The sequence below is a fragment of the Pimephales promelas genome, chromosome 14 (assembly GCF_988280905.1).
Source record: "Pimephales promelas chromosome 14, fPimPro1.hap1.1, whole genome shotgun sequence".
NCBI lineage: Eukaryota > Metazoa > Chordata > Actinopteri > Cypriniformes > Leuciscidae > Pimephales > Pimephales promelas.
This window is the reverse complement of record NC_142782.1, coordinates 27,046,173-27,066,937: the sequence shown is the minus strand read 5'-3', so window position 1 is coordinate 27,066,937 and position 20,765 is coordinate 27,046,173. Positions and strand designations below refer to the sequence as shown.

Genomic DNA, 20,765 nt, shown 5'->3' with positions numbered 1-20,765 from the left:
ACTGAATCCTGAATCGGTAAATAATCAATAAACATTAGACAGAAATATCAAAAAACACAAGTATATTAGTATCTTCAAGAAGATATGAGAACTTTTAGTTCCCTTTACCTGTTTTTAAAGTACATCAGTGTTCGTTCGCACAGGACCACAAGCCATCCCACATCTATGAAACATGCTTGAAATCAATGTCCTAGATCCGTGTGAGACTCACAGTCCAAAACAAACATGGCCCCTCCCTGGGCTACTGGTGCGGGAGTGGAGATCACATGGCGCATGATGCCAAGCTAGCCAATGAGGTTTCACTAGGAGAGGTAGTAGAGTTGATTACAAAACACTGCACTTGTCCGTTATTTGGCAATGAGGACATGCTAAAACTGACCTAAAGGCCACAGTAACACCCCGAGTACAACATGAAATGTTATAAAAATGTTATAAATTAATAATAAAGTAATCCAAGCTGTTTACTTGAATTGAATGTGCCTTGACCAAACGCATGAGTGCTTACTTGAGTCATCATCACCTATCTTGCACAATGTAATTCAGTTTTTATATGCTCTCCTCCTCATCTCTACCCTATATACTGAGAAAAACATGGAGTGTGTCTTTGGAGAGCAATGGTGGACTTCAGGATGGAATGAGGGCACCTTATGCAATGTGCCCTTCTAATGACACCCCAGCGGTATGCAAGAAAAAGAGAGAAAAGTAAGCATTCAAAGAAAATGTTGCATCATTTATGTTCATTTAAACCTAATAAACTTGAAAGGCATTTCTTCAGCACTGATGTCTCCACCAGATTTGCTACTGAGCTATAATATGTTAAAGAACCGTGAAACAAAGAGTTACAGTCAGATGAGCCAAAAAGAATTAGAGCAGGTTGAGGATAATATATTTTAAAGAATTCTGGCCAACACAAATAAGCAATTTTTTTTTTTATGTCATGGCCAATAAAAAAATAAATGGCTGATAATATAAACACTAACAGGTTGGTTAGATGTCTCTTATGCTCACCAAGACTACATTTATTTATTACAGTAAAAACACTAATATTGTGAAATATTATTACAATTTCAAATAACCGATTTGAATATATTTAAAAATGCAATTTATTCCTATGATGGCAAAGCTGAATTTTCAGCATCATTACTCCAGTCTTCAGTGTCACATGATCCTTCAGAAATCATTCTAATGTGCTGATTTGCTTCTCAAGAAACATTAATTATTATCATTGTTAAAAACAGTTGTCCTGCTTAAATGTTTTTCAAGGAAACTATGATATATTTATTTTCAGGATGAATAGAAAGTTCAAAAGAACATTTATTTGAAACAAAAATCGTTTGTAACAATGTAAAAAAAAACTTTACAGTCACTTTGATGCGTCTTTGATGAAAAATCGTTAAAAAAATCGTAAAAAAAAACATGAGTAACCTATTTAAAAATAAATAAAATCAAACTAAAATTTTAAATCAATGCTACAAGTGATTTTAGCCATTACAAGATTACAAAAAAATGCACACTCATTTAAAGATTTGATTTTAACATGATTATTAAACTATTAGTATTTTTCAATCAACTTTACGAGAGCATTAAATAATGGGAAAGGTCATCTAAATGTAAAAATAGGTCAAATACAATTAGATGTTTAATATTAGCCGATTCATTTCCAAAACTGACATCAATAAGTTCAATAATAAAAAATAACAGATATGGTACTGATTTATTGTGCATCCCTAGTCCATTGCTGTCTCCAAAAAACATAAGTGTGCTGCTGCTGCCTTATATCTATAGTATGAAAAAGTGTCGAGCAAGATCTCCAAAATGCCGTCTATGGATCAGAGCTTATGTTTGTGTGCACGTTCCTTCCTGCAGTCCCTCCTAAACTCACTGCAGCTTCCATGTGACTCCCTGCATCATTCCCCTGCCAGCGCTGTCCTGCGGAAACACGAGAGCTTGACGACGGAGAGAAAAACACACACCAGTAGCTCATTCTGCTCCACGTCTATTCTCCCTCTCTGCTATTTCTTTCCCCTCAGGAGCATGAATGCAAATGTTGATCCACTGCCAACAGGAGCTCGGTGTGTCTGAAGCTGGGAGCTTTTAAATGCTGTCTGTTTTTTTTTCCCTCTATCTCCAGTCAAGTGTCTGAGAGGAAGACAGGTAGAGGCTTTTAGCTCAGAGAAAATAAAGGGGCTTTCAGGCAGGGCTGATACTGGGCCACAGAAGAGCATGATGAATTATGGATGGTCCTCTAAATAGCAAGTACAGTTCCTCTGCGGCCTGCATTGTGTGAACCTCTCCATACTCATCCTGACCGATCAACCAAACCGCTAATTCTCAAATGTATCTTGCTGAATGGGGAGGTTATATTCTTACATCTGCAGATATGAAAGTTCAAGCTTACATTGCTTTTCATCACCCTGAGAGAGTTTTCACACTGTAATATTTAACAACAGCATGGTATTTGGTTAAAGCCCAGTTGGCAGCTTGATATAATCCTGATGATGTTTCATGTCAAAACAAGAAAACCACAGGTCGGTTTAATCTGAACATATCTCACTTTACAAATCACTGACCCCAAACACAGCAAAATCACAACAATAATGTTAATAAAGTTTTAGTGTCACAAAGGCAAACTTATGCTGAACAACCAGCACAACCATCTAGATAGAAAAGGCTCTGCACGGACAGATGGCGAACAACGGCAACAGACACGTTCGTCAGGTTTTGTAAGATCACTGTGTTACCCTTGTTGGCGTTGGTTGGTGCTTGTTTTCGCAGATTGAACATGTTGAATTGGCGTTTGTTGGGTCTTGGAATGCCTGAGAAGTGACATACTGTAATAAGGTGGCTGTAATAACCCGTAAAACAACACAATGTCAAGGGACGTGTAAATCTCAAATCGATGATTCACATTAATAGACCATTGTGCAACAAACTTGTAAGCACAGCCATCTGCAAAAGGCTGTAAAGACAACACCAAAGGAAATAGCAGAAGAACATGCAAACCACACAAACTCTAAATCCAGCATCTAGGCTTTGGTTTTCTCAGAAGAAATCATTGTAGCAAACTGGTACCTTGAAAACACAATTTTATTTATCAGCAGAACTGCCTACCCTGACTCTCAGAGATTGTGAAGTCAATAAGAATTGACTGGAATAGAGAAATTGATGTGTCATGAATAAAAGTATGAATTTATTTGAAAAGAATGATATGCAAGTCAGGTCTTCATTTTACTGTTCTATTCCTATAATGAGTATTTACATTTGGGAAATTAATTGAAGATTCCTTCGAGTAACTTGATTCCGTTTCGTTTATTGATTTATTTATCATTCTGTGTGCATGCCATCTGAGACTAATAGGAATAATATATTCAAATCTGCTCATGTCCACAACAAAATATACAACTTTACTCAAGAATATACCATTCTACACCCAACATGGCACTCTAACCGTAAAGAAAAAGCCATAAATAACTAAGACAAGCAACTTGTGCTGCAATTCCGGTCCATGAGATCCAGGAGGCACAAAACCATTTCAGGGTAAATGACTCCTGCAGAAATGGCGATAGGAAAACTGATAGGATGACTCCCTGAGGATCTAGAGAGGTGGATGGTATGAGGAGATTGTTGAAGCCTGCGCTACACACTCATAGAAAAAAACTATGCAAACGCACAACAGGAAATCAGACATGGCAGGTCGAGTTATGTTATTCCACCATTTAAAAACATAAAAGGTTTGGATTGGCATATCACAGCACAACTGACTTAATACTACAGCGGTCTGCAATGAATAAAGATAAAAAATAATACCTTCATTTCAATATGTGTGAGAAAGCAACAAGACTCATCGCGGGCTGGAATGAGCCTAAAATGACCACTAATGAATCTAAATTATCATTTAAAAATACTATGGTCCCGCCAGGTACGCATTTTCAAAACCTGTAACTCTTGAGAACGAATAACACACAAAGTTAATACCACCAGCCAACTCCATTTGTAAATAAAACAAGCATGCTCGAGACTAAATGCAAACTGCAATAATAAACGGTCACTCCGGTCCCAGCTGAGCGTGACCTTACCCTTCTTACTGAAAAGCCACAGCATACAGTGTCGGAACATAGCAGTGGGTGAGGGCATGGGGAGAGTGAACGCACCCCCGGCAGGGCGGATGCGAAGGGGGGGTGGAGGAGGATAGATGAGCCAGTGAGAGAAGGTGGAGGCTAGAGGCTAAAAACCTGGAGCTCAGCAGCCTTTCGTAACTCTGTCTGTTCTACTCCGTTTCTCCAAGAGTTCTTCCAGCTCCACGGAAATTCCAAGCGGAAATTCAATGCGGATTCTGGAAAAAGAAATCTGAGAGCTTCCGAGATATGAAATCTGCAGCTCGTCCCGGTCAGTGGTCGCAAGAGATAAGCCGGACAAATGCACCAGGCCTAATGTATGTGGATTGAGTGCGCGCGACTGATGCGAGTTAAGTGTGGGTCGTGTTTGCATTAGAGCGCTGGTTCCTGATGTCATAATCCTCTTTAAAATCAAAATGAAAAAAAAGAAACGTGGGGGAGAATGAGTAAGCAAGAGCAAAAATAAACAGAGTGGAACGAGGAGAGGAGGGACGAGGAGCATAGAGAGAGAAAGAGAGAGAGAGAGAGAGAGGGAGAGAGAGAGATCAGGCACATGTCAGCATCCGGCTGATGGCCGCACTATGAACATTGGTTAAAAGCATAACAGCAAGAGGTGCCAAAGAACAGAAGATGCAAGAGAAGATGGATGAGACAAAGCCCCAGAATAACAAGAGAATGGAGACCTCACCCTGAAAATGGAAAGTCTTCTGGTCCACTGTAATGGTGAAAGTGCTGTCGTCCTCGTCATCGATTCCTATCACAGCTCCCTGCAAAAAAGAAACGCAGCGAAAGCCATTCAGATTGAGGGACACGTCATTCCCTGTTCTCTCTTTCTCTACGTTCCTCTGCCTCACTCCCTTACGCACATGAGGAGAGGAGAAAAGGGGTGGGAAAGAATGGGTGGAGTAAGGGAGATAAAAAGAAAAAGCCAAACAGGGCGGAATGGGAGGGAAAAAAGAAAAGAGAGAAAGAAAGTGGAAGGAGATGTAAATTGAGAAAGGGGGACAGAGAGAGAGAGACGGAGAAACTGCAGCACATTCTGTATGTATTCCAGGACCAGAGGAAAAACATGCGACTTAACTCTTTCATCCCTGATTAACTACCACAACAGATATATAATAAAATAAGACATTAAAAAAAGAGAGTGGCCTGAAAACATACCTGAGGTTTATTAAAGAAAACATTTTAACTTTAAATACAGATGTACAACAAACTACTGGAAACTGAGAGGAAGAGAGCAATAACTGCTCACAGCAGGTCAGACCACAAAAATAAGCCAACGCCCAAAGCATTTTTAAAGTCTGGCTTAAATTTAAGTCGACTTGCTCTTAGACAAGAATCAATATCTTATTTACGACACTAATTAAAGCTGTGCAATACATTGACATTACGGGAGATACACAAAACCGTTTAACTAACACTTGTCTGAAATTTCAGCCATCTAAAATTAAGCATTACTATTCGCATTATATTAGGGATTAGGAACATAAAACATGTGATAATATATTTTACTGTCTCTAGGCTGTATTTAAGTAGTTGACTATGACTAAAATACTTGCAATACCATATAGCCTTAAGTTTAACACATTAGTTATATTCTGTATTTTATAACAATTCACCTCTGCATTAAATCTATTATCTCTCATGACTGTCCTCTGCATTTTAAGATGAAGAGTGTGCCATCTGCTGGTGAAGGGTTTTCACAGCGTTGTGTTTAATAAGTGAGGCATTTCACTCACCTCATGAAAAACACATATATAAACCTCGTTTGTGTGAGGTTCTAATAATTCCAGTCAAAACAAATCTTAATGCTAAACTATACAAAGACCTTATGCAACATTTTTGGGAAGGGCCCTTTGCTGTTCTAATGTCACAATGCAAGGACTACATAGAAATGTTGTACTAAATCTGATCTTGAAGAACTGGACAATTTAACACAAAACCCAGACATGAACCCCTATTATTAGACATCGTAAGGACTCACTATTAGATGCATTCTACCTCTATTAAAAATACAATGCATTAGCCATAAAATCATGTCACATACTTATTGGAAATTCTTCATCCATGCTATAATATCCTGATGGCAGATTCTCAAGGGTGAAATGAATAGTATAGCCAAACAAGAATAATAGGGAGAATAAGGACAAGCACAGACATGAGTTAATCACTGAATTGATGGACATTAAACAAAAAGGAGTGACGCCAGATTCAACCTAACCCTGCTTTAACAATAAAGAAAGCTTCTTACCCGAAGTCGCACACAGCCTCTTCTAGAGCCACGCATCATCTTGTCCTTGGACTGAAGGAGGGGACAGAGTGATAAAAAGAGTGGTTTGATTAATGACCAACACAGTGTTGAAATACTTCCAAGTCTCATTTTGACGAAGAAGCTTTAAAAAGTTTACAACTGGATATGTTGGGTCAAAGACCATGTAATAATAACCAACCTGGATTTTATAATATACAGGAGAAAAAATGGCTGAATGTTAACGTTTTAATATGACATCCTTTATATTATTTGATAATACTTCCTAAATTATTGATATAATTATATGGTAGTACACTGGAAACTTAGACTTCATGGGGTTTTAGAATAAACTATTTACATACACAATACATACATATGTGTGTGTGTGTGTGTGTGTGTGTGTGTGTGTGTGTGTGTGTGTGTGTGTGTGTGTGTGTATTCAGGTAAAGGAATATATATATATATATATATATATCTGACAGTTGACAATCAGTTCGAGTTGTTGTGGCTTGAATATATTAGTATTACCGTCTGAGTAAACCAGGAAGATAGTAGAGATGATTTAAACGAATTTAAACATGTTTTGACAGTGTCAATAACCAATAAATTGCATATATACATATACCTTACATATATGTATACATTAACCGACCTGAGAGATTTGAGTTAGCTGTAAATGATTTACTAACAGCAAGCAACTCTTGGCTGAGCTGTTTATCTTGTGTTTTGAACATTCTAGCTGCTAGATGTTTTCAGATGCCATACATAAAAACTAGACATTTGCGTTAAAACATTTAATACCCTGCAGCTAATGCGTTCACAAAAGCGGTCACATGTGGACGCCTCAATCCTTCAAAAAATCTGCAAACTAAACTATACTACTGTAAGCATTTTTCCAAGGGAGGTGTCCTTCCTGTTGGCAACACAACGAGTCTAACTGCTTATTGGCTAATGGCTTTCCTAGCAAAGCCTCGATTGGCTCAAGTCGCAGTCACTCAAGCAAACCCCGCCCCAGCCAGCTGAGATTCCCAACTCCTGACAGGCCTGCAAGTGCTCGTTTCCTTTCCTATTTAACGATAGTAGAACAGCCACTAAGCGACCATCCCTCTCTTATATCTCGCAGCCGTTCAAGAAAGACTTACAGTATAATATGACAGCAACCCGGCGTTATAGTCCAGTACGAACCAGCGATACTGCCACCCCTTCATGACGTTAGTCCATTTGCTCAGCGGCCCCTCCATGATGGACGCCATTTTTACACTTTGCCTGAGTGCTCGCGGGGTCGGGGAGGAGGAGTGCGCGCCGCGGCGAGAAAAACCGTGCGTCTGACGTCACATGCTGAACTATGGTTTACTCAGAGCCGTTGGGTTCATAGATATGTATGGTTGGGTTTACATAATAACTGTTATTACAAGGACGACTTTTGGAAGTAATAACTTGGATTAACTTGGATATTACATATGTGCAAGATACAATTTGTTTATTGACTTTTAAACAAAGCGGAAAAATATATTATATTAATAATATTACTAATATCATAGCAGGCCAATTTGTGAACTTTTTTAAGTCTTCTTCGTGGAAACGGAACAGTAACGTTATATAACAAAGCTATTGCATTTAAAGCCTATGTTAAATGTAATAAACTTGAAGGTCTGGGAAATTTGTGACAAATGGGCTACTGTCTAAAAATACTTTTGCATAGCTAGGTTGAAGGTGGATAGTCTTGTGGTTTTTGTTAAAAAAAAAATCTACCGTTTAGTCAGTCTGCCATAGTTTCATAGGTTTTATGAAACTGTTAGCCTTTCTGTCTCTGTACCTTTTATACTAAGAGCAATATAGACAATTTGTTTTTACAAAATAGACACATTTTACATGCTTCCTTCTTTATAGAATAAGCCAATTTGGAATATATAAAAAAGAATGTATTTAGTTTTAGTATTTTTTTGTTGTGTGATTTTTGTTAAATCATTTTATTATTTTGTTTTTAAATAAATATTTTATTTAAAGTTTTTTTTAATCTGATAAAGTTAATTTTTATTTCAGTTTTAGTTCTAATGAAAAACGCTTTAAGCTCTTTTATAGGCCTATTCTATATTATTTCAGTTAATGTTTATTTTAATTTAAGTAAGTGATTTTTATGGCTTTAGTTTAGAACCCTGTTCGTACAAAATGTCTTTTTCCGCAGTGCATGAATGGAATAGAATAGAATAGAATAGAATAGAATAGAATAGAATAGAATCTCGTTACTGCGGTATGTACTAGGGCTAGGCTATGTCTGCGCTCTAGTGGCCATTATTTCATAATACTACTCTCAAAACGTTCCTATTCCTTGTTTCCGCCCATACTTATTTTCTTGTTACACACTATTAAAAAAAAAATCATTTTTTAAGACCTCTACCTCTCGTCTCAACATGTACTGTTGTGTGTTAAGGTAAGATCGTCTGCTAAATGTCAAGGTAAACTAATTTGCCTACGCCGTTTTAGAAATTTTTGCTTGTACAATCCTAGTGAGTTCATAACGACCTTTGACACACTAAGAAGAATACAGCAGCAAACAGCATAAATGTCCTGCAAAAGAAGAAAGAAGCGTTTTTAACAGAAAAATCAATGCAAAGTGAAAGGAATTGCTTTTGTTGCTTTTAATAATTCCTTCAAATTTATTATTAACACATTATAATAATTATTATTATACTGTTAGAAGAATATTTATAATGTATTTATTATTACACGTTTGAACTTGGTGCTGGGCTTAGATATTTCGTCTCCAATATTGCATCTCAGCATTGACACATGCCAATTCATATTTCTTGCGCGTTAGCATGTTTGTGTACAAAACTTCAAAACAAATTAATTTCTGCAATGACAAATACCAACTTTCCTGTATTAATGATACAATGAGTTATACATAAGCGTAGGTGTCTTCTTTACCTCATAAGGCATGTCTCTTATTCCACCAGGTCTTTCCATAGAAAAGGGCATAGATTCATACTCACTAGAGCATCATTCTCTCAAAATCCACAGTCATGGGATACATCATTAAAGCTTCCCAGCTCCACTTTATACCACTGCACACCTGTTTCAGGAAGTTTGTGGCAACCCTTGACACACGGGACACATCAGCCAGCAGCATTGCATCGCTGTATGAGCTCCACTGTGCGCAGGAGACGCCTACCAAGTGCCTTTCCAGTCATAGATGGAACATTTCAGCCGGCTCTCAGACATGTATATGAAGCGAATCTCAGGAACAGCCTGGTCTGTCAGCAAAAGTAAATCTGATCCACGGTCATTGAAGATTTTTACACTTATTACAGAATTCCCTTATCATAAAATTGATCACATAAGTGATAATCACCCCATGTAATGTTGTCTTGTTTCATTAGATACATTGAACACAAGGAAAAAGTAATGAAGGGTGGTGGTGTAAACGCCATAGAACGGCATACGCAGAGGAATCGGAAGGTCCTGGTACGAGACAGACTCCGCATGCTGCTGGATGATGAAGATTATTTAGAACTTTCTCCTTTCGCTGGACTTGGTCTACCCTATGGAGACATTCCAGCAGCAGGCTGTCTCACAGGTACAGGAATACAACATATAGAGAAAAGTGAATCATACATTTTACTAAGCATTTACTAAGTTTTTTTTATATATATAATATATTTAAGTAGTAATATAGTAATATTAAGCAACTACGTGTACTTACTATAGGTGAGGATTTGGTTTAGGGTTAGTTGCAGAATTTACTGTTATTACTTTGGTTACATGTAACATATGTAACAAGGAGACTGTAAAATTAAGTGTTACCATAAAATCTAAAAAATATGGCCTGTTTATCTCTCTTTTTCAAATTCACCATTTAAACAGAGGGTTATTTACTTACTGTACTGTATATATTTGTTCAACATAATAATATCAGACTTATAAGACATTAATTAATATTAAATTATTTGTGCATAAGTATTCCTCTTAAACTCCTTCCTTAGTGACAGTGTTATTTGTTTTTCACAGGAATTGGTCAAATTAATGGACTTTGGTGCATGTTCAGCGCTAATGACGCCACTGTGAAAGGAGGTACAGCGTATCCCATCACAGTTAAAAAGCAGCTCAGGGCACAAATCGTGGCTATGCAGAATCGTTTGCCTTTCGTTTACTTGGTGGACAGTGGTGGCGCATTTCTGCCTCTTCAGGTAACTTGCATTTATTGCCATGAAGATCTCTGAAATCTCTTTTGGTACATTAATGGTTGTGCAATCGCTCTTTCAATAGTCAGAGATCTTTCCTGATAAAAACCATGGAGGACGAACCTTTTACAATGAAGCAGTTATGTCAGCAATGAAGATTCCTCAGGTATTAAAACTACATTTTTTTAGAATATACAGTATTAATGCATAATTATATGTAAAGGTCCATTGAACACTAAGTTTTCCTTCGAAATTGTTGTACGTTAAAAAATAAAAACGTTCTCACGTTAAATGCAATGTGATGTCTTGACCTCTCTAGGTGTCAGTAGTGTGTGGGTCATGCACAGCTGGTGGTGCCTATGTCCCCACTATGTCTGAGGAGGCGGTGATTGTCCACAGGATAGGAACAATATTTTTAGGGGGTCCACCCTTGGTGAAGGCTGCAACTGGGGAGGATGTTTCTCCAGAGGACCTGGGAGGAGCCAAGCTACACTCAGAGTATGCTGTTTCCATTGCGTGATTGCATTCTCTCACCTGATGATCTCTAGAGCAGTGGTTCTCAATCCCTGTATTTTCACAACCATGTTATTGATTGATGTGTATTGATGAATATGTGGTGCTTTACAGACAGAACAAAACAGCTTTACCTCACTGATTGTCAGATTGTTAAAGCAGAATAGAGTAATCAAACATATGTAAAACATTTGCATACCAATAATATAATATAAAATTCAAAAAATGAAACATAAAAGTAATTGCTTATCTCTCTAATGATAAGAAAATTGTAAATAAAATATATATAGAGAGTATGCAATTGAGTATTCAAACATATGTAAAGCAATTGATATAATGTAATATAATATAATAATTGAACATAAAACTAATATTTTAATGCATATTGACAATATTATAAATGCATCCTGCATAAATATGCTCACTCAGCTGACAATAATTGAATATAATACAATAAAATGTAAAATAATATAATAAAAAGAAATGATGAGCTGAAAAGAGAAAAGAAAAGAGCTGATTTTTGCATAATTTATGCAATTAATATGATTGGATTAATATAATTAATAAATATACATTTCTCTTATAAATAAAATATAGTATAATAATTAAAGATAGAACTGAGTTTTAAAATAATTTTAAATGCATATAAACAATATTATAAATCCCTCCTGTGAATATATATGCTCAGCTGATAATGTAATATAATAAAGTAATTGCATCCCTTTAATAATAAGACAATTATGAATAAGATTAATATAATATAACATAACATAATACTAATATTGTAAATGCATATTAACTAAATGATCTATTTTTATTGTAAATTTCTTTTCTCCTTGCTATATCTCCAGAGTGAGTGGCTGTGTGGACCATTTTGCCACAGCAGAGAAGGAGGCATATGAGTGTACCAGGAACATCATCTCCACCCTAAATTATGAGCTTCCAGAGGAAGACGACACTCGGGTCGAGGAGCCCCTGTACAGCACAGACGATCTCATGGGCCTTGCGCCTCGTTGCTACAATCACAGCATGGATGTCAGACTGGTAATGAATGAACCATGCGCATGCATAGTTTTAGACTTACACCATACATGCTGATGTTTCACATGGTTTGTGGGTGTTCATTTACTCATTTGCTTCAACTCTGTTCAGATTGTGAGTCGCCTGACCGATGGTAGTCGGTTTCAGGAGTTCAAGGCCCGTTACGGTACCACTCTCCTCACTGGGTTTGCCAGAATTGAAGGGTAATGGTAGTTGAATTTTTAAATATTGTAAATATCGAGTGAATGGCATGTTAAATGTTTTTCTACAAACTAAAAAAAAGTCATCAACATTATATCCCAGTATTAAAACACAACATTAAGTGCATAAGTTGTTTCTAGGTGACCAAAACCAATCAGATGACACTGCTTCGACAGTATGAGAAAAGTACAAGTATTGTGTCATGTAATTATTAAAGAAAGCAGTCAAAAGTTTGAACTAGCAATCAAATAAGGCGCTTTGGTGGGATACAAATTTGCTTTGGCGGCCGCCAAAAAAATGTCATTGCAGGATAACCCCTGCATTAGTTGTCAATGTGTGTGTCAATCAATACCATTACCCTATAAAACTGGCGTGTGATTTAGGCAGCATGAAAGCCTACTTGCAACGAATGATTCGTAAAATTTCTGTAATTGTAATGAGTAACTAGGAGAACATTAAAAAAATATCGAAGTAAAAGTATTAAATTCATCGAAAATATCTACTGAATTAAAAGTAGAAGTATGAGAAAAAAACAATACTCTAGTAGAGTACAGATACAGCATTTTAGTACTTAAGTACAGTACTTAAGTAGTTCTACTTCGTTACTATACATCTCTGACTAAGATTAATACTGTAACAAATGTTTTGCTGTTTCATGTTAGTTAATACATGTTAACAAATGATAGCTTATTGTAAAATGTTGCCATTTTTACTTTCACCTTTACTTAATTGTTTTAAGTGCTTGCCATAGCAATCATCACTGCATTAATTGCTCATATTTTATAGTTTAAACTACATCGTTTGTGCTATGTGTAAGAATTGTGTGGCTAGTTGAGTTTTTTAAGCCATCAGACATACGATTTTAACCCAGTGGACAATGAAACACAATGAATTAATCTGCCATATCTTGGGCCCAGAATTTCATGAAGGCTTATTGCAATCAGTTAAACCAGAAGACCCTCTGAACAGCATAGCAATGCCCTGGCAACCATTATCAGTGTCTGTCAGTTTCGCATTGGCAGACTTCAATTACATTTTGAGAAAATGTAAAAATCTAGTTTCTTTCTTTACTATAATTAGATTTAAAGCTGCTTTTATTCTTCTCCTCAATCTTCAGACTTCAGATTGGAATTGCGGCAAATAACGGAGAGCTGACGTATGAAGCTTCCCTGAAAGGTAGTCACTTTGTTCAGCTGTGTGACCAGAGGGACATTCCTATCATCTTCCTGCAGAACACGGCACCGGAACCTGCACACACACACTCACAAACCAAGGTGCATCAGAAGACATTTATATGCAGACTCTACTTTAGATTCTTTAAAATAGAAGTCATTTAAAAGTGCCCCTATTGTCCTTTTCCAGTGTTTGTGAATGTAAAATGTCTGCAAAGTTTCTAAGATCATACTACGTGATGAATGGAGTTATTGTCTCCAAAAAAACGAGAAACGAGTCATCAGTAATCCCAGTCTTACATCCTGCACAAACTTGTAACAAATTTACATAATTACAGCCTATGGTCTTCATATGGTCTGCTTGTGAACAATTTCTACTTTGTCCCATCCTCAAACACTGTAGTTGTAGGAGACGCCTGGAAGAGTTTGGTTTGTGTTGTCAACATGTCGAAAAGATGTGTTTTATGCACAAATCCACTTGGCATGCACTTGACACTTGACATCAGGCTCAAACTAATACGGTATTGGATTGAAGCCATCGTTACTGTTCGCATCACAAGTGCTGAGGAACCGTCCTGAGCTGAAATTCAGATATGGTAATTGGTGTTTTGTTTCATACTGCAAATCGTAGACCAATTACAACAGACCAATCAGAGCAGAGTAGGCTCTCGAAAGCAGGGTTTTGAGAGACTGGATCCATGATCGAACATTTCAGACACTGGGAAATGAGGGGATGCTGCAATGTGTTTTATGAGAAAACTCAAATGTTGTTGTTTTTTTTTATCTTGGATGCATGTAAACCTATTGTAGGTGACTTCCAAAACAAAATAAAATAGCAAAATAAGAGCACTTTAAAACATGCATGTGATATACAGAAAACTGCAGTAGTTTCATCTTTGGTACAAAGATGTTTTTTAAATGGACTGATATCTGGCCCTGCTCGCACGCCATCTTGTTTTACTTTGTTACTTGCTCTCTTTTCTCCCTCCCTCACTTTATTCCTCTAAACCTCTCTTTCTGTTTGCCATCTCTCTTAGGCAGAGCACAACACTAACAGACTGAAGGCTCAGGGTTCCATGATGTCTGCTGTGGCTTGTGCTTCTGTTCCCAAAATTACTGTGGTTATTGGAGGATGTCATGGAGGTGACAGCTATGCTATGGTCAGTCTGTAAACCCATCATTTTGATGTATATTAACACACTCTGAGTAGTTTAATACATTTTCTGAACACTTTTTTTTTTTTTTTAGTGCGGAAGGGCTTTTGACCCTAACTTCCTGTTCCTGTGGCCCAATGCAAGAGTGTCGATTTTGGCCCCAGGCCACTCAGATGCATTTGTGGAGACTGAAGAGGAAATTACACAGATTAATGAGATGTAAGAGCCAGTGTAACAGGATGTCCATAACTGGCTGTTTTAAAGGTGTATAAAAATCTAATAATTATTATGTCTATGTAAAGGTTGGAGGAAGAGAGTTCAGCATTCTTTTCCACCAGCAGACTGTGGGACGATGGTGTTATTCTACCTCAAGACACCAGAAAGGTAAAAGAAAATCGAAAGAAAATTCTATGTGGTTTAGGTCATGCATTTTTCACTGTTACAAATAAGAGGCCAAAAAGCACAGGCATGAATCCCGACTTTTCACTGGATGTTCTTAATGACTAACAGCTGTTGAGGTTTTCAGTGGAGTCACTGAAGTAAATCCAAGTGCTAACAGCATTGGATACCTTAAAGAGGCAATCTAATGCAATGAAACAGAATAGTCTTTTCTTCAATTTTGTGAAGTATATTAGAGTCAAACGGCTTCTTGAACAAGAAATAAATGTTTGTTTATCGGGAAATGATTGGATGGTGGTGGTTTGCTATTGCCGTGATGTCATGTGAGTGACAGGTTGCCCCGCCCTCGTGCCAGTAAACACAGGACTAGATGTCAGTGCAAATGGGAGGGGAAGTCATTTTAAATAAATACTGCAATATTCCATAAAACATCAATTTTCTTCGAAGTATGCATTGCACTCCTGAGTTTGAAAATAAAAGCTTTATAAAATATATGCTTCTATTTCCTTTTGTTAGGTTTTGAGCAAGTGTCTGAAAATCATTAAGCAACAAGAGTATCAATTGTCCAGAGAGAAGATGAGGACTCCTTTTCTCCGAATGTAGCACTACCAGAAAACTCAGTGGACTTAATAAACTTGTATAAGGTCTTTTATTAAAGTTATAAACTGACACATATCTTTATTTTAACACCAATTTGCCTGCTATCAGCAGCAGTGCCTTACTGTTGTTATCTTCTGGCTGATGTAAAATAAACAATTGTACAAATGGAATTATACTTGTGCAAAAAATAAATGAAGTAGAAAGTATATTTTTGAAACAATCAAGTCTTACAAATTGATTCAAACAGTACACATTAGATTACCAACAATTTGAAGCATTATAAGCATATCAGGTCATATAACTGGCCCAATTAAAATAGCAACAATAACATGAAATGATATTACATGTAAACTAAAAAATAGTCTGTTTACCAACATACAAAGTCCTGTTTATGATCCTCTAAGGTTTGTACATGCCATGGAGAGTGACAGGAATGATGACATCAACCTCTGCACGTGCTATTTCTGTCAGGTCAGCGGCATTGAGTATGAGGAGGAATGCTGGCTTCTGGGAAACTCCTGGCTTTACTACAATACTCAGAAGAACACCTGAGAAAAGCAGGAGAAAAACGTATTTATTTCAAGAGCATAAACAGATCTGAAATTTATGTTTGTTTAGTAACAGATTAGAAATACCGTCATCTTCTTCTTTCGCATCAGGGCTTTGCACAAACAGTGCTTCGGATGGATAGGCATCTGGCTCCTGCCATATCCATGTTTCTTTGCTTTTCACATTCAACTTGCAAATCTAAAACCCCACAAAAATACAACAAATCACACACTGAGCAAACGCTGACGTGAACAAAAAGTTTCTGTAACATGTCATACCCACCCGGTCTGGAATAAAGTGGTTTAGCCCGAGTCCATAAGCAAAGGTGTAATTTTTTCCACAGTATTTGCTGTAGTTGATCTGAGGAAACTCGAAAGCTGAAACACAAAAAGAACCCAGAGAGAAAAGGCTTTGAATATACTTTTTAAAATTTGAAGTATTAAAAATCAGTAGTTATTGGGGGAAAAAAAGAAAAGGAAAATGCCAGTTAAGGGGTTACTTGTGTCATTTGGTGTTGAATTATTTACCCTGACGCGGCCCAGAGAAAAGAACCTCAGGTTCGAGCCAAACGCTTCCATCACTGCTCATGACAGCCGTGGCTGTGGTGTATGGAAGAGAAACCAAATTCTTCCCCTGCTCTTCCTGCAAAAACAAAGGCATAAACTAATTAAAACACTGTTAAAATAAAGGAATGTATTTTTTGGATTGGAATGATAGAGACAAAAAGATCAAGAAACAAACTGAAGGTGAAGTAGAGGTAGAACTATGATATCAAGGGTTATCATAGTAGTTAGCTAAAACCATACAAAATGTTGCTACTTGATAAGCTTATTTTATTTCAGCTAGTTGCCAGGGAAACATTTCTCATTTTAATTCAGTTCAACTTGATGTATTAAAATACTAAAATTAAAATGAACAGAAAATATATCAATAAAAACGAATTCAAACTAAGACACTGAAATAACACTGATATCTCTTACCCTGTGTATGTCCAGTGGAAGCACGTATCTCCGCACCTCTGGCTGTGGAGCTCTCATGGATGCTTTTTTGAGTTCCTCCCAATTTTGCCTCACGTTTGCCAAATATAGATAATTATACACAAAGTCATACCTGTCAATCAAAGAAAGGGAACCACAGATGATCACCACTGTATCGCATTTTCTCGATGTCTGTATTGTGTTATTTAGGCAATTCCGAGGTGTTAGCTAAAGCTTCAATAAATATAAAAAAAGCAAAACAAGTAATCGTACCCTTTCCAAGTGCACAGGTCAACAACAATAAACCCTTGGTCCTCAAAACAGTTAATGTGATGGAAAACATTAAAGGCAGATGTTCTGAATTTGTGGTTGATGTATTCTCCAGGATTCTTGGTTGCCAGATGAAACCACGTCTGGGAATGCAACCAAACAAATAGGATGAGGCAACATACAAAATACCTAGAGCATTTCTCCCTCTAACAAACATATACTTAACCACGATTTAAAGATGATTTAATTCAAGTAAGCTCGAACTTACACCCATTCTTTCATTTGACTCAAAGCAGTCCATGTAGCTTGTCCCTCTGATGCTCCAAGAAGTCAGAAATTTCAGCAGATTGATCTTCACCGGAGTTTCAACAAACACAAAGTGGTTCTCTGTCATGCCAAAGCTGTATAATATATATCATTATATTAGTTATGAATAGTATCATTTAGAAAATATTATATTATATGACCAACCTATGGACGTAGGATGGTTTTAATCTCTCACTGCTTGGAAACTGAACCAAAACCTTTGACTTTTCAATTGGATCGGATTTATCTGATTAAACAAATAATACAAAAGTCAAACAGCTTCTCGTAAAGCATTAATATGACCCTTTTATGCCAACAAAGCATTATACCAACCTTCTTGTGGTGGAGGGATTTTGACAATGTTGTAAGCCAGCGACATGTTCTTCCCAAAGCAGTTTCCAATGTTATATACAGTTCCGTCTGGTTCAATATGTGGATGTGCAGTCACACCGTTCACTGAGAGATAGTTGCAGAGGTCCACCTATGGCCAAGTAGAGATGCTACAGTATTTATGCTTTTGTTAATGGGCAAAAACTAGGCGACAGAACAAAAGCCGGTAACACTTTGTTTTGATGGTCCCTTTTCGACATTCTGTTGACTATAAGTAATGTTGCACCTTCATGTCAACTAACTCTCATTAGAGTATTAGTAGACTATCTGCTGAATAATATCAGCTAACATTTTATTGTTGTGGTCCTTCTATAAGTAACTAAATAAGTAATATTCTACCTACTATAAGTAACTTTGCAAGCATGTCAACTTATTCTCTAACTCTAGCCCTAATAGTCAACTAAATCATAATCAACTAATGCAAAGTTAGTTGACTAGTATAAAGGATCATCGTTTTGAAGCTTAACCAAAAATCCTACCTTTTTTATCGTTTCGAGGGTCTCAGGATCAACTTTGGTTATGTAGTTGGTTTCCGTGCAGGCATAGAAGTCCTCACCGATGGGGTAGATGTTGACAAGGCAGTTGTCTGTCACCTCAATGCCTTGAAAGTAAGTGAAAAACCTATACCAAAAGTGGATGCACAATTGAGAGTAAATATTTTATGGCATTATTATTATATTCCCAATTCAAATTGAACATAAAATACTTTTCAGACCTGGAAAAAATGTTTTTGCATGGATCTGGATATGCAGCGGTGCCAAACTCAGTGATCACCACCCTTTTCTCTGTCATGGCTCTGACATAAGCATCAGTTCTGATAAACCTGAAGTTCAAGATGCCAGTTAATATGCACTTTAAGTAAAATCTCGGTTCTTTATTGTATAAACCACTTTTCACAAAACAAATCAGTCCAGGCATTTAAACTCAGATGGTCCACTTTACACATTCTACTAAGTATAACTTGCAACTAAATGCCAACAAAAACTCATTAATTTGCAATTACATGTCAACCAACTCTTGTTAAAGTATTAGAAGACAGATATGTTAGGGTTAGTAGAATAAGTTGACATGTAAGCCTATGTCTGTTGGGGGACCAACAAAATAAAGTGTTAAGCAGACAATCAACTAATACTCAAATGACTGGTAGACAGTTGACATGTAGTCGGAAAGATACCTATAGTTAGGAGAATGTCTAAGTGCTACAAAGTGCTACCATTATTACAAAACATTTAGGTAGCCCTAAACTCAATATGGGATGCAGCTTATTTATAGATTTGGGCACAATAAACAGAGGGTTTTACCTGCGGTGATAGGTGACATGTCCATCCTTCAGGTCAAACTTGTGTAAGAGAGCCTGGCCATCAAAAAGGTGGTATAAAGGTTCATCTCCAATCTCAAAGAGCCCAGGGCCCATGCGGAGCAGACTGCCAGTAAGCCATGCAGGGATTTTGCCTGCAGAGAGCGAGAGAAGGTTCACTTTAAAGGGTTAGTTGACTCAAAAATGACTCAGCCTCATGTTATTCCAAACCTATAAGACTTTCGTTCATCTTCAGAAAAGAAAAAAAAGATCTTTTTGATGAAATCTAAAAGCTTTCTCTACTACTACTTTTGAAAAGTTCATAAAGAGATCGTAAAACTAATCCATATGAATTGAGCGGTTCAGTCCAAATTTTCTGAAGGCTCCATCGCTTTATATGATGAACGGATTTCATTTAGGCTTTTCTTGCATGTCAAGAAACATAACCCCAACTGATGTGCGAGTTGATTAATGTAAACTTATAGGTGAATAGAAAAGCCTAAATTCATTGTTCGTCATATAAAGAGATCAAGTAACTTCAGAAAATTTAGACTAAACCGCTTCATTAATATGGATTAGTTCTGCTATCTTTTTATGGACTTTTTAAAGTGGTAGTTGCATAGCTGTCAAAACTGGAAGGATAGAAAGCTCTCAGATTTCATCAAAAAGATCTTCATTTGTGTAAAGAAGATGAAAGAAAGCCTTATGGGTTTGGAACGACATGAGGGTGAGTAACATTAATTAATGACCGAATTTTCATTTTTGGGAGAACTATCCCTTTAACCAAATGTCTTATACCAAAGGCTACATCAGCCACAGCTAAAACAGCATTTTTTCCCTTCAATGAAAGCATAAAGTAAATAGTAAAAAGTATCAAAACTTGAACATGCTTGATTAATAAGCAAACAAACCTGAGACATGAGCAGGAATGGGCTCAGCTAACTCTTCACATGACTCAAAGATTTTTTTATAGCCACTGGCTGGGTGTTCAAGACTGAATGAAAACAGATGTCCACAAGTTTAGCATAATGAGCTAGGAGGAGGTGAAATCGAAAAGAAATCAAAACAACTAAACTTATACAAATACTCATTTTTCTTCAGGCATTGATTCTACTAAATTATATAAATTATTAGACATAAAGCTTAATGGAAACAACTGAATAAGAAAAATATTTAAATACAACATTTTGCAAACATTTACAATGAATAAAGACAAAACCAAAAAACATTCGTGCAATCTGAGGAGTCTGACAGAGGGAAAAGTTCCATTACTCACGGGCTGTCCATGTTGAACTGACTTTGAAGCGAGATGATGCCTGTGTGAGTAAACCAGAACTGTTCCGTTCCCA

General features: G+C 36.9%; 3 protein-coding genes across 9 annotated transcripts in view; 1 reads left to right on the top strand and 2 right to left on the bottom strand.

Annotated features, from left to right (window-relative positions):
- Positions 1 to 7,640, bottom strand: part of osbpl9 (oxysterol binding protein-like 9) — a 27,575-nt gene extending 19,935 nt beyond the window's left edge. For 2 of the 3 annotated variants that reach the window (XM_039675743.2, XM_039675751.2), the window contains exons 1-3: positions 7,509 to 7,640; positions 6,367 to 6,417; positions 4,804 to 4,882 (exon numbers count right to left, since the gene is read on the bottom strand). In XM_039675743.2, the coding sequence (XP_039531677.2) occupies positions 4,804 to 4,882; positions 6,367 to 6,417; positions 7,509 to 7,619 (241 nt within the window). In that variant the 5' untranslated portion in view covers positions 7,620 to 7,640. Of the gene's footprint in view, positions 1 to 4,076; positions 4,232 to 4,803; positions 4,883 to 6,366; positions 6,418 to 7,508 lie in introns of those variants that run through there. The other variant, XM_089119762.1, reaches the window with a different exon arrangement.
- On the top strand, positions 7,558 to 15,803 carry LOC120481908 (methylcrotonoyl-CoA carboxylase beta chain, mitochondrial). Of its 4 annotated transcripts, none has more exons than XM_039675782.2 (13): positions 7,558 to 7,685; positions 9,324 to 9,632; positions 9,747 to 9,943; positions 10,375 to 10,553; positions 10,633 to 10,713; positions 10,867 to 11,045; positions 11,912 to 12,104; positions 12,213 to 12,304; positions 13,420 to 13,576; positions 14,512 to 14,634; positions 14,723 to 14,847; positions 14,931 to 15,012; positions 15,544 to 15,803. In XM_039675782.2, the coding sequence occupies exons 1-13, from the start codon at positions 7,573 to 7,575 to the stop codon at positions 15,628 to 15,630; spliced, it is 1,917 nt and encodes a 638-aa protein (XP_039531716.2). In that variant the 5' UTR covers positions 7,558 to 7,572; the 3' UTR covers positions 15,631 to 15,803. The 4 variants fall into 4 exon arrangements, with proteins under 4 accessions (XP_039531716.2, XP_039531724.2, XP_039531732.2 ...); XM_039675790.2 differs by lacking the exon at positions 7,558 to 7,685 and adding an exon at positions 7,946 to 8,797; XM_039675798.2 differs by lacking the exon at positions 7,558 to 7,685 and adding an exon at positions 7,946 to 8,822.
- On the bottom strand, positions 15,658 to 20,765 carry LOC120481924 (retinal Mueller cells isomerohydrolase). 2 transcript variants are annotated; one of them, XM_039675823.2, is made up of 15 exons: positions 20,693 to 20,765; positions 20,328 to 20,410; positions 19,421 to 19,571; positions 18,835 to 18,942; positions 18,599 to 18,740; positions 18,063 to 18,210; positions 17,895 to 17,976; positions 17,692 to 17,824; positions 17,427 to 17,566; positions 17,157 to 17,286; positions 16,704 to 16,818; positions 16,459 to 16,553; positions 16,263 to 16,374; positions 16,021 to 16,175; positions 15,658 to 15,968 (listed from the first exon to the last, which is right to left on the bottom strand). In XM_039675823.2, exons 1-14 carry the CDS (start codon positions 20,701 to 20,703, stop codon positions 16,027 to 16,029), a joined length of 1,599 nt encoding a protein of 532 aa, XP_039531757.2. In that variant the 5' UTR covers positions 20,704 to 20,765; the 3' UTR covers positions 15,658 to 15,968; positions 16,021 to 16,026. The 2 variants fall into 2 exon arrangements, with proteins under 2 accessions (XP_039531757.2, XP_088975890.1); XM_089119764.1 differs by having other exon boundaries at positions 20,618 to 20,710.

Excerpts from the sequence above, each read along its gene's own strand:
- LOC120481908 (XM_039675782.2), top strand. The coding sequence starts at position 7,573 with ATGACGTTAGTCCATTTGCTCAGCGGCCCCTCCATGATGGACGCCATT. Across the intron at positions 13,577-14,511 it reads ACACACACTCACAAACCAAG|GCAGAGCACAACACTAACAG; the intron begins GTGCATCAGAAG and ends CATCTCTCTTAG. Across the intron at positions 14,635-14,722 it reads GAGGTGACAGCTATGCTATG|TGCGGAAGGGCTTTTGACCC; the intron begins GTCAGTCTGTAA and ends TTTTTTTTTTAG.
- LOC120481924 (XM_089119764.1), bottom strand. The coding sequence starts at position 20,685 with ATGGAACTTTTCCCTCTGTCAGACTCCTCAGATTGCACGAATGTTTTT. Across the intron at positions 18,211-18,598 it reads CCCTCGAAACGATAAAAAAG|GTGGACCTCTGCAACTATCT; the intron begins GTAGGATTTTTG and ends ACTTGGCCATAG. Across the intron at positions 17,977-18,062 it reads AATCCCTCCACCACAAGAAG|ATAAATCCGATCCAATTGAA; the intron begins GTTGGTATAATG and ends TTGTTTAATCAG.